Genomic DNA, 12780 nt, shown 5'->3' on the forward strand with positions numbered 1-12780 from the left:
GCCACGATCCGTGAGGTCGCAGAGGAAGTTGCAATCCACGATGTGGTGGAGGAAGCCAAGACCTCATGGTGTCCTCCATTTATTTATTTTATTTTATTTTTCATTTCTATTTTTTATTTTTAGATAGCTAATTTAAATTCCTTTCCCTATTTCTTTCTCTCTTAATTTTTTTTCTCCTTGATTATTTTTTCCTGATTCATCGTTAATTTTTTTCCTTCCTTCATCCATCCATCCACTTGGATGACAACTCTAAGAGCCACTTGGATGGGCCTTTTCATATGAATTTTTTTACCTACTCTCTTTCTTTTCCAAATTTTTTCCTTCCCTAGTTGAAAAAAAAAAGAGAATTGTTCATCCATAAGAAGATGAGCTATTATACTTCTGAACCTAGGAATTAAATATGTAAAGCTATTGGGAAATTAATCAAGGCATCAAGATAGGCTTGTCCATTGCAAACCCTAAGGGATGAGACCACTTTTTACCTTCAGAGAGTCAATGTGTCAAGACAAAATCTATTATGCTACTAACGTTGGAGGCTTAATCATGTCAAGCCAACAATTGCAATCAGCAAAGTGAAGCAACTTGCCATGGCAGTGGACCCATTGGGCTCTAACTACAGCTTAAGTTCTTTTATACTATTAGAGTTTCACCTTTAGTGTGTGATTTAGGATTTGAGAAGCATATAAATAAATTTGTGATGCATCCTTGAGGCTCCAAAAACTCTAGTACAGCCTAGAGAGGAGCGAATCACCATCATCACCCTTTGTAGGATATTCTTCTCCCTCACCCATGTTTTTTTTTTTCATCTTGAGGTTTCTGTGTAAATTGTTGCATTTGGATCTTTAGTGTGTGATTTAGGATTTGAGAAGCATATAAATAGATTTGTGATGCATCCTTGAGGCTCCAAAACTCTAGTACAGCCTAGAGAGGAGTGAATCACCATCATCACCCTTTGTAGGATATTCTTCTCCCACACCCATGTTTTTTTTTCATCTTGAGGTTTCTGTGTAAATTGTTGCATTTGGATCTTTATGCATGGATGTTCGTGATCTGTATCACATTTTGGTAAGAAATATCAAAGTCTATGTTATTATTATTATTATTTATCCATCATCATCCATCCAAATGCAAAAATTGAAGGATCAAAATCCAGATTTAGCATCAAATGCCCAATATAGTTAATGCAACAACTAAAACTATTGTAGCTAGTTGCTCTACTTCTAAAAAACTGCTATACTTCTCTTTATTTCATGTCACTATATTGCTTCATTGCTTGGATTTTCTCTTAAACTTCCAGTATAGTTCTTAAGCCATATAGGTTAGACCATTAAGAAGATCAAACAAGTTACATGTTGTAGTTGACCCAAAGTTTTAGAAAGAACTTGTGAATATTTAAATGACGTGGTTACATTTAGAATAGCTAGTTTTAGCTGGAAACTAGGCTGTTCGAGCATCGATCAATATACATGACACTAATATGGTGCAAACAACAGTAACATGCTACAGCATCAGTGGAACTCAGAAACAAGCTTATTAGTATCTCATAGGCCTATAGTTGAAGTCTTAGGATAACAATTTGGAATGGTAACAAAAAAAAACTCACTAAAAGTTAAACATAGAACTACCAAGTTATACATGGTGGCAAGTATGTATAACTTGGGTAGTTCTATGTTTAACTTTCAGTGAGTTTTTTTTTTGGTTACCATGAAAAGAGAGACAGAAGACAAGAAAACGTTATTAGCTTTGATAAATAGAACTATAATCTTTTAAAGATGATATAGGTAAAATGTCAAGTTTATTCACATTGTAAACCAATAACAATAAGGATTAAGCATAAAAATGTTGTCGTCCTCTAACCATGCTGTGGCAAACTTGAACGCACTTAGTGAAAATTTTCAAACAGAACAAGAAACTAGATGGAAGATGCGCATACTGCTTATATGGGGTGTGGCAACGACAACACTAGCAAAGAAGTATGAGCCTGCCTAAGGTCATAAACATTTGCACAGCTATACTTCAATTTCAAGAAAAAAACATACGTGAAAACAAAGTGTAAAGGCAAACATGTACTACAACACAGACAGAATCACCAGAAAAGTAAATTGTCAAACTAAAAGACAATGAGTCATATCAAATTGCTTTTAAGTTTTAAATAAGAACTGTGACTAGATTAAATCTAAGCTATTACCTGCTGAGAATAACAAAAGAGTATTCCTCAAGGCCAATCTCACAGAGACGCCACTACAAAACAGTGAACTTTTATTACAAATAGTTGATTACAACTTGAAAGAGTGCAATACCATGCATTAACAAACTCTCAAATGCATTTTCATTTTAATGCATGAAAATGAAAAGGATTCATAAGCATTGGGTACATGTGGAGAAGTGATAAGAATACAAGTATTGTAATTTATTTGCTATAATTTAGATAATTAACTGACAAAGACTGGAGAGATGTATAATACAACTTATATGCTAGTTATGCCACAGTTTACATATAAGATCAAGTGGCATGTACCTTCTGCCGCATTGCAATAGCAGTATCAGGAGCATCATTTCTCAGACCACTTTCAAGTCCTCTCAGCAGAAGTGACCTTATATTAGTCAAAGATTGTAAAGTTTCCAGGAGTGACTCAACCCCTCCATTTTCAATAAAACATTCTTCTTCCTGTAATTTCTCTAAATTCTGCAACATGTCAAATAGGTTTACTATTATGATAAAGATAAAGCAACGATGAACATATGGAAAATGATGGGGATCACTTATGTGTGATTTAATCCATGTACTTCAATGGACAAAGTACAAGAAATTCATCAAAGTTAAGCAAAGGAAATTTAAAATAAGAAAAAAAAAACTACTTATTAACATATAAATAAGAAATGATAGCAAATCAAGGTACGAAAAACTCATGATCAGGTCATCAGACCTTGATAGTGTTATGTTAGATCATTGGTTAAAGTTACCACATAACACCATACTAAACACTGAAATAATAGCAAATTCTATAAAAACTTAAAAAAAACTTTCAACTTGATCAATGTGTTGTGACGGATTGTATGTCATTAAAACCAATTGACATTGAAAAATCATGAACTTTAAGGGGAAAGAAACATCTAGAAATTAATCAAGTTTTGTGGATAACATGATTATTGGTGGCATGCTTTTCAAAGAATGAAAAGCATATGACTAATGAGTGATGATGTTTGAGTATGTCAAGAGAAATTAAATTACCTTTTTGCTATCCAAAAACATATGAAGAGCTTGTAAGCTATTATCTTCTAAAGAATCTTTGATTGACTCCAGTTGCTCAGTAAGACTGCAAAACAATTAGTTTAATAGAGATCAACTTGTGGAGAAGAACTCCTGTTAAGTGATTCAGTTAAAATAGTATGAGCATAGTTGTCAAAATCATGCAATTCACTATTTATATCATATGGCACATCCAAAAATGAAAAAAATTGTAATGATTTAGTTTGATTCACATGATTTGATACAAATCTTATTTTACATACTATATAAATCAAAAAGAAAACCCATTAAAAGTTGAACTTGATCAATTGAAAAAAAAATCTACCTCATCAAAATTTAACCCAATATATTAGAAGTTAAATCAAAATCATTATCAAGGAACACGGAATAGATTATATGTTATTTAATAGAAATACAAAGTTCAAAGAAAGTGAAATCTCAACATTAATGATAACACAAAAGAAGAAAAATTTCGTCTCATAGATACAAAATTGACTAATCACCAAGATGAGACGAATGTGTCTCATAACATTGACACACATAATGATAATAATATCAAAAATGATGATGATTTAAGTCAAATCACATCAAAGTGCTCTTCCATTTGAGAGAATGATTTTTTTTATGCCAAGTCATTTGACAATGAAATTTCCTATTGCTCATTTCATTTTAATTCTTAATGGAATGAAATGAAAAATAATTTGAGCATTGCCATCAATATATAAAAGATATTAACATTTATACTTTGTTATGATTCAATGTCAATTTCCATCTAGCCTATTATTATTCTATTAAATGGAATAGTTTCATTCATTATTTTACATACTTCTATATCAAAACTACTTAAAATGAAGCAAGTTATTTTTAACATACTTTAGATTTCTTTTTACATGTTTAATGATTTTTTATATTAACCTTCCGCTTCACAACTCAACATGATCAACAATTTGAAAATTCACAAACATTATGATGTGAAATTATTAGAGCATCCAGTCCTAAGAGCTCTTGGAGAGTTCCCTCGTTGCCACATCCATGTTGCGTCAAAAGTAAAAAATCTCACACATCTCTCCACTATCAACAAAAAAAAAAAACTCTTAACAACTCCTTTATAGTCCCACACTTTTTCATTATATATATTTCTCATCTTTTTTTCATATTTTACATTATATATAATTAATTTTTTATAAAATTTAAATCCATAAATTGCTAACATGGAATAACATTAATAATTAAAAAAATACATAAATATTAGAGTACATCAAATAAAAAGAGATACATTATAATAATATATAAAAATAAACTTAAACACATCTACATCAGGACGTCTCTCTTTAATTTTTTCAATCATTTTCTTATGTATATGAAGTTGTCCTGTGTCATCTCACTAATATCTTTCATAAGAATTTCATAACCCTTATCAAAAATCTCGGCTTCCCGCAAAGCCATTTTTACATTTGATATTCTTTAATATCTTATCAGTCTTTGTCAATGCTTTGTTCCATTGTATCACCCTCTCTAACTTTAGATTTGCCCTTCCACTTCGCTGCATTTTGCCTTATCGAACGAATGTGGACTTCAAAGTCATCCACATCAACACTCGCATATGGATTTGATGTTAAAGTGTTCCCTCTTAATTTGGATGTCCTTGCCTTCTTGCTAGAGTAATGAGTTGATTGTGGAGCATATTTCTCATATTCTCTGAGAACCCTCCACGCATATATATACTTGAAGTCTTTGTTATTGTTATTGGCTTTCCACATATCCAGTCCATTCTCCAACACATTCTCGTCACTCCAACTGCTTTGACAATGACGACGACGACGACAACAACCAAACCTTATCCCATTAGATGAGGTCGGATATATGGGTTGACTATGAGAATAAAAATATTAAAGGTTGGAAATTCATTTACTATCGGCGCAAACTTATAGTAATGTGATTTTAGCTGATAGCTTCTCGTCATAGTTCCAGTGGGCCAATGATTGTTGTAGTAATCAGCTATATATTTTCAAAAAGCTTGTGACTGCGTCGATGTTGATAGTTGTCCATGACTTCGCAAGGACCACGTCGTCATTGAGAGACCAAAATCTTCATTTTGAATCATCTTTCTCCGATTCAACTTCACACTCTTCTTGTGATGAGTGTGGTGGCCACTGAGTTGTTGGAACAGATGATGGCGTTAGAGATTCTTTGTCGCTGATAGATGGGTCAATAGTAGCCCTTCTTGATTCATTCGAAAGCATGACTGATGGTTGAGGAGAAAATACGTAAGATAGAGAAGACATCACAATTGGTTGCCCGTGTTGACCAATCTTGGGCTGGATGCATACCAATTGGAATTGGGGCGGTGTTACTTGGATTCGTCAAAAAATTTTGAGAATTTTGGGAATTTGAGAAATTTGAAGGATATTGTAGAACATATGAAATATTTTAAAAATTTGGAGGGTATTGTGTGTGAGAGAAAAAAATAAGGATATTGGACATTTGGAGGAATGCGAGTATTTTAAGATGTATTTTCTTCTGCATTTGAAGAATTCAAAAAATTTATAAAAGAAGTATTGAAATTTTCATCCATCTCGAATACAAATAGAGAATGAAAGGAAGAAAGAAGAAGTAGAGTGGAGAGGATGATAAGATAAATGAAAAAAAAAAGAGATTGGAGATGTATTTATAGATTTTTTTAAATTAAAAATCAATAAATTTTTACTGTTAGCTGTTGTTCAACAGCATATTTTTTTATAAACAAATATTTAAAAAATCATTTTAATTAAAAAAATTGAAGGAGTGGTTCCGTCAACGCGGAGCCGCTCCTTCAAGAAATTGAAGGAGCTCCCTCCGTGTCACCACGTCCACAATGGGAGCTCCGAGAAAGCTCCATGTATAAAAGGTTAACGTAGCTTAGATAGAGATTGCTCAAATGATGATTAAAAAAATTAGATTTAATCAATTTAATATACTCTTGCATAGAGCTCAATCAAAGGATACGATTCAAGTAATTGACCAAAAATAGTTGGAACAAACACAACTTCATGAAGATGATGAATGATGATGATACAATACCACTACTAACTCTTTTTTCTAAAACAATTGAACCATACTAACTGACCAACTTGTACATGACTATTCAATCATATATTGATTTGCATTCATTTTTGCAAGAGGTTGTTTCCAGGATTCGAACCCGTGACCTTTTGGTCACATGGCAACAACTTTAACGTTGCGCCAAGGCTCCCCTTCTGGATAACATCTCAGTCTACAACCTATAATTCCAATACACTCACAAGCCTGGTCATCCATTAAAACAAGAAGCAAATAGAAAATCTCAAATGCGATTACCACATATTTTACTTGATAAATGTTGAAATGAAACAAATAATTATAGTAGATGAGTTCTTCTCTACCTGAATCAAGTCAGAATAGTAATTAGTTGACTGGCCAATTGCTAGACAGTACTAGACAATGAAGTCGAGATGAAGTGTAGAAGAAAACTCTCAAAATTTATGGACCTTCTAAGAGAGCAAAGAAAATAAAAGTAGTTTCCTAGGAAAGTGAATGAAGGGAATATGCCAAAAATATCACATTACTCAAATCTCAATAGTGTCAAACCACACTAACCAATAAAGCAGTCAATGTACTCTAACCTACAATTGGAAATCTGTTCCTACGAGCCCCAAAGCCAATTAGTGAGTATTTAATCTTAACTCATGTGGATCAGCTGGGTGCAACTGTCCATACCAAATTCAGAGGTGCAACTCTAGTTGGGCCAAGTGGCATGTCTTGTCATTAGAAAGTGTAATGAATGCATTTCAAACTTGAAAGCACATATGCAAGAGAAACACAGTATTTTAATACATGATAATGCTAACCTCCCAGCATTGAAGAAATCTTTCAACTCATTGTAAAATATCTTAAATTGCTCTACAAATGCATCGCTGTACTCTCCAGGTGTCTTGGTGATCCTAGCAAGCATTGCCTCTGTGGCAATCAAATCTTCTGGACCAGCATTTCTGTGAAGCTTGTTTTGAATTGTATGTTTTATTTCTTGCTGTGAACTCAAGAGGTTTTAGTACATGAAGTCAATAAAGGCAATTCCACCAAAAACACAAAGAACCAACCTTTAGATCATGTGGAATATCCCCTCGATGAGCAATATCACGTATACGTGTTAGAGGAACAGAAGCAGTAAATTCTGACTTAAATGAAGGCAAACAAGGGTGTATCTTCCTAATCACTAGTACATCCTGTCAATGCCCACATTGCAGGAGAGTCACAATCACAGAAAAAAGATTAAAAATTACATGGAATCATAGTTACAAACAAACATAATGATCCAATATTCTCATGTGATGTCTCTGGATAAAACTTCTAATTAGTCAATTATAACTCTTCTAGGAATAAACATAAAACAAGAATGTAAAGGGATCCACTTCTTAAAACAATGACTAGAATAACCTGAGCTGATGCATTCTCCGTGTAGTTTATCCTTTCAAGTTCACGAAAGATGAACCTAGAGATCTCTGCATGTCTGTTTGGTCGGTGATGGCCACCATCTTCAAAGCAAGGAATCTGCCCAGTATTGATCCACTGAGAGGCAGATAAGTCAGTTATCTTTGCTTGAACAAGTTATAAGAGAAACAACTCTACCAATTGGCAATTAGCCATGCTACATGGCAGTAGTTGCTTTATGCAAGATATAGGAAGCATTATATTTGCAGAATAAGAAAAGCTTGAAATACCTTCAGATAAATGGAAGCATATACCAGGGCCTCCAAGCGATTCCCATCCATATCTGTCAAAAGTTCTCGTACAACCTCTAGCTGCAGAAGGAACAATATTTACAAGATAATCACAGAAACTACAACCTTGAGTCCTTAGTCCTTAAACTTGTTAGGAAAGGAAATGAAGACAAAGAATGTAAAGAGACCGTCTAAACCTCTGCATGCAGATAATTCAGAAAGGAAATTATCACTTCCATCATAAAGTTTACTGTCTTTTGATAATGTTCTATACTTGCCTACACCCATTTATGCACAGATTTCATCCAATTAGAAGAAAACTGTCACGCTTCCTTCTATCCCTGGTCAACAAGTATATCAGAAATAGAGGCAAACAATGGAAATATGAATAGAAGAAAGCTTTTGAATTGCTTTAGACGTCATCTTGTCTCATTAGTTGCAGTTCCATAAAGCATGAAGGGCATGTCCCAGTAGATACAACTTGGTACCATGAGAATTGGGCTTTAAATAATGGACCTAATGATAGCAATATGAATATTCAAACAGTCCAACCCTTGCATAGAACCCAAAGGCACTATCCACCTTAGAGGATGATGTGCCTTATTGCCTTCTAAGTGATGTTCAAGCAAGATTTGAATGCTAGAAATTGGAAGTAGGAACTTCTATTACATTTAGTCAAAGATATGGTATGTTACTCCAGCATGCTTCATAATGGGTACCATAAGTACCACAGTACCAATTCTTTAAAAGGTTTTTGCTTGATCCGAATCATTATAGTTAAGAGCAGATACTGATATGATTGGGGAAGAAACACACACAAAAAAACAAGACAACTAATAGAGCTCTTTAAGCTTCATTCCCAACTTCCACTGTGATAACCGTCAAGGATGAAAGCAAAGAGGAAGGACTCGCTGATGAAAGAGCCAACGAGAAGAAGCTCGATAAAGGAAGTGCCACCAATCTATATATATATATAAAGCTATGTTCAACAGCTGCCCCTCTATACTTTTGCCAAATCTGCAATGAATCTATGGTTCAAATAACCAATTATCATCCTACATATCATCCATATAAGATGACATCATCTCTCTCTCCCTATCTGTCAATTGTTCAATTGTTTCCCCTTTTATCACCCCACCACTAAATGCTCACTATTTTCCTTACATTTTATCCTCTATTGCGTCATCTTCACTTTATGAATTCTCCAACTTTTGATTCCTTTTGCATATTGCAATGAGATTTACTGAATTAATTTTGAGTTTGTTATTGTTCCTAAATATCCAATTTCCACTGTTTTTGTCATGTTTAATTCAGCAAATATGAGGGTGTTCGTGTGTTTTATTCCTCTATACATGTTTGTACATGGTCTGAAGGGGAACTTTGGCGTAACGATAAAATTACTGTCACCTGACCTTGTGGTCACGGATGCGAGTCACAAAACAACTTCTTGCAATGCAAGATAAGGCTGTGTATAATAAATCCAATATGGTTCAACCCTTCTCCACGAACCTGCATTGGCGGGCTGCCCTTTATATGTTTGTACATGGTCTATGGGTGGTAGGGCTTCTTTTTAAATTTTGAGTACAAAGAGAAGGCCAGGATGTGGTAGGCTTCCCTTGTCCTCTCTATCACAGTATTCTTTCCCTCTCAAACTATTATTAGAGGGAGAATACACAGATATTTCAATTATTCTTCCAACTATTTCATTGTTTAGAAAAAAAGAAGGTTTTGATTTCAACTACTAATACCATCCAAAGGATCACTTATGAAACTACGAGCTGTAAGCCTGAAGTAATGTACAGCAACAAAGATATTATAGCCTCTTAGCAAGGCCACGTGCCACCTAGCTGAGTCAATGCTCATTGTGGCCAACACCGGTTGCCCAGCTTGGTAAGTGTTGCTGGATGGATTGTCTTCTTCCTCCGAAAAGAATAATTTGTATGACGATATGGCATATCCTAATCTACCGTTCTACCAATGTTTTTGAATATTTAACTAAAAATTATAAATCAAATTATTAATTTAGTCAATGGATTTTTGAACAATAATAACATTTAATAGTATTTGATTAATGATAATTACATATCCTAAATAATACTATTTTCTTTTTGTAAAGTTAGTTTCAAATACTGATAATATAAGTGATTTGATTGGAAAACTATGAAACCCAAATTTTTGAAAAATAATAATATATTTCCAACTAAAGTTCTCATAGCATTAAAATATTTAAATTATATTTTGACCGTGTTGATACATTTAGTAACTATGAATTTATATTCCTAAAGAAATTCAAATAATTTAAAATTATTATTTATAGACTGAACTAATATAATTGAAGTTGAAGTTAAAAAATTCAATATCAGTAAGGATGGTTACTTTACCTTGATTATTTGAATCATTCAATACCTAGTTAATCTAGAATACTTCAAATAATCAGTTCCTTCTAAAAGGAATAGATATTTCCATTTGTTTTCCAGCATTTTCACTTTTGTTTCACTTTGTTGTTGAATAGTCAAGAGAGAAATGGGCATTCTATTCTCCTTTAAATAACCAGCAAAACTAGCAATGAATGAACATATGATTTCTAACACCAAGAATCGTAAATGGCTGGCTGATCGAAGAAAGTATAAGTAGGCAATGCTGATTTAGGAATATGTACCTTGCGCCTCCAATTCCTAGCAGATCGATCACCTTCAACCAATTTCAAAGCAACACCATCAAGACCGTCGGTCCTCCATTCCCTTTCCGTCTCCTTGCTCCTATGCTCGTTGGATTGCATAAATGATGCCGCCTTGCCTTGCCACTGATCGACGAAAGGGCTCGCTTCCGCCTCCGTGTCCAAACCACCGATTTCAACCAAAGACTCCTTACCATCCCCACCGTATAATTCTTCACTTTCCTCTGCTGCAGCAATCCTCTGCAATTCCAAGGCCTCACCCGTCTCGTTCCAGCGGCAAACCATACTGAAACCCCCATCCTTAGGAAGCATCAGCGCCCTGTTTTCTCCTCTCTCCCACACCATATCCTTCTTCCCTCCCGACGAGATCACAAACTTAAACTCCACCGACTCGCCGCCTCGAACCTCCAGGTCGCGGGCCCATCCGTCGGGCGTCCATTCCATCGCCACGTGCTTCTCCCACGATCCAAGCTCCTCAGTCGACCCGACGACGCTGACGTGCTGGCCGAACTTGACCTGGTGAGCGAGCAGAACGCGGATGCGGATCTTCCTCCGCTCCCCCGATTCGCCAGAATCCCTCTTCTTCTCCTCCTTCCTGCAGATAAAAAACCAACAAGGGCCGCTCGCCGTAAGCCTTTATCGCAACTTGCCTTTCGTTTTCCGGTGCAGGATGAAGGGCTCACCTCTCGACGGATGTAGAGGCGGCAGAGCGGCAGTAGAAGGGACGAGGAGGGTGACGAAGAGGAGGAGATCGGCGAGGGAAGGGAAGGCCGCGAGAAGGCGCCGCCATGAGGGAGGAGGGCGGGGGGTGGGAAGGGGATCGGAGGAGAGTGTTGAAGGGGCGGACAGAGGCCATGGCGATGTAGTTGGGGGTAGATCGGAAATCGAAAGAAGGTGGAGGGTATTTATAAGCGGAATGGACGGTGAGGAAGGCGTGGGAAACGGAGAGACCTGGGAAAGTGGGAGGAGGGGAGAGAAGGGAGAGCGCGAGAGAGTGCGACTGTGGATTGGTCGAGTACGTTTCGAGTTATCGTGGAGAAAGCAAGTGAGTTAGCCGACTGGAGACCAGAGGCGGAGAGCGACCGTAGTCACGGGATACTTGTCTACCCGTAAAGTACCAAATTATCAATCCAAAAATATTTATTCAAATTAAAATTATTATTATTTATATTGATGAAGAGAAAAAAAGTCCAACTACTTTATATTATAATAATAATTATAAAATCATGACTATTATCGATATAAATAAATTATACTAGTAATTGTATTGCACGAGTAGGATTGAATATCATTGATATATTGATCTTTAGAGCATCTTTAATGTGGGATATTTGGAAGAGATATTTTTCCAAATATCCCCCACCCCCAAATATCCCCCATTGATGGGGTAATAGAAATCACGGGACACACATCTGTGTCTGGTGATTTCTTGATGTGGGGCCCACAAAAAGTGGGCTGTCCTTTTTTTTTTTTTAATATGATGGGCCCCACCTTTAACATCAGTGTCTGGACAATTTTTTTGTTTTATTTTTTTTTATTTAATTAAATTCAAACTATGTAAACATTAAAAGAGTTCGTTGGAAAAATTAATTGTCGAGGAATCCAACGTTCGAAAAATAAATCGTTCCAAAACGTTCGAAAAATTAACCGTTCGAAAACATTCGAAAAATTAAACGTTCGATAACGTTCAATTTCTCCCTATATATATATCATTTCTTTAATCTATTTTTATCATTACATTAAAATTTTAAAAATATTATTTATTTTTATTATGAAATATTTTTTATATAAAACAATCGAGAAAAAAAATGATTAAAAAACATCAATTTTAATCTGTGAATAAAAATTGTAGTTAATTTGGTTTATTTTAGCTTCTCCATGTTACTTTTATTATTTATAGTTTATTGTTATGTATTTTATTAATTAAATATGGTTTTGTATCTCTGTATTGTAATTTTAAATTTATAAAATATTTGTATTTGTATGAACTTAAATTTATATTTCTATTAAATTTTTGTTAGAATTAAATGTAAGTTAATTAAATTTGATGAGATATTTAATTGTGGAATTGAGGATATTTATAGCCTTAGATGTTATCATCATTAAGTCTGGGATCG

The 12780-nt window shown here is 34.8% G+C and overlaps 1 protein-coding gene across 1 annotated transcript in view; it reads right to left on the bottom strand.

Moving 5' to 3' along the window:
* LOC121981569 (phosphoglucan, water dikinase, chloroplastic-like) overlaps nt 1-11684 on the bottom strand; it is a 32466-nt gene extending 20782 nt beyond the window's left edge. The window contains exons 1-9 of the mRNA XM_042534161.1: nt 11347-11684; nt 10646-11258; nt 7987-8067; nt 7703-7834; nt 7366-7491; nt 7117-7295; nt 3233-3317; nt 2519-2686; nt 2189-2241 (exon numbers count right to left, since the gene is read on the bottom strand). Coding sequence (XP_042390095.1) covers nt 2189-2241; nt 2519-2686; nt 3233-3317; nt 7117-7295; nt 7366-7491; nt 7703-7834; nt 7987-8067; nt 10646-11258; nt 11347-11519 — 1610 coding nt within the window. The 5' untranslated portion in view covers nt 11520-11684. The remainder of the gene's footprint in view (nt 1-2188; nt 2242-2518; nt 2687-3232; nt 3318-7116; nt 7296-7365; nt 7492-7702; nt 7835-7986; nt 8068-10645; nt 11259-11346) is intronic.
* Between the last annotated feature and the right edge of the window lie 1096 nt (nt 11685-12780).

The sequence above is a fragment of the Zingiber officinale genome, chromosome 5A (genome assembly GCF_018446385.1).
Source record: "Zingiber officinale cultivar Zhangliang chromosome 5A, Zo_v1.1, whole genome shotgun sequence".
NCBI classification, from domain to species: domain Eukaryota; kingdom Viridiplantae; phylum Streptophyta; class Magnoliopsida; order Zingiberales; family Zingiberaceae; genus Zingiber; species Zingiber officinale.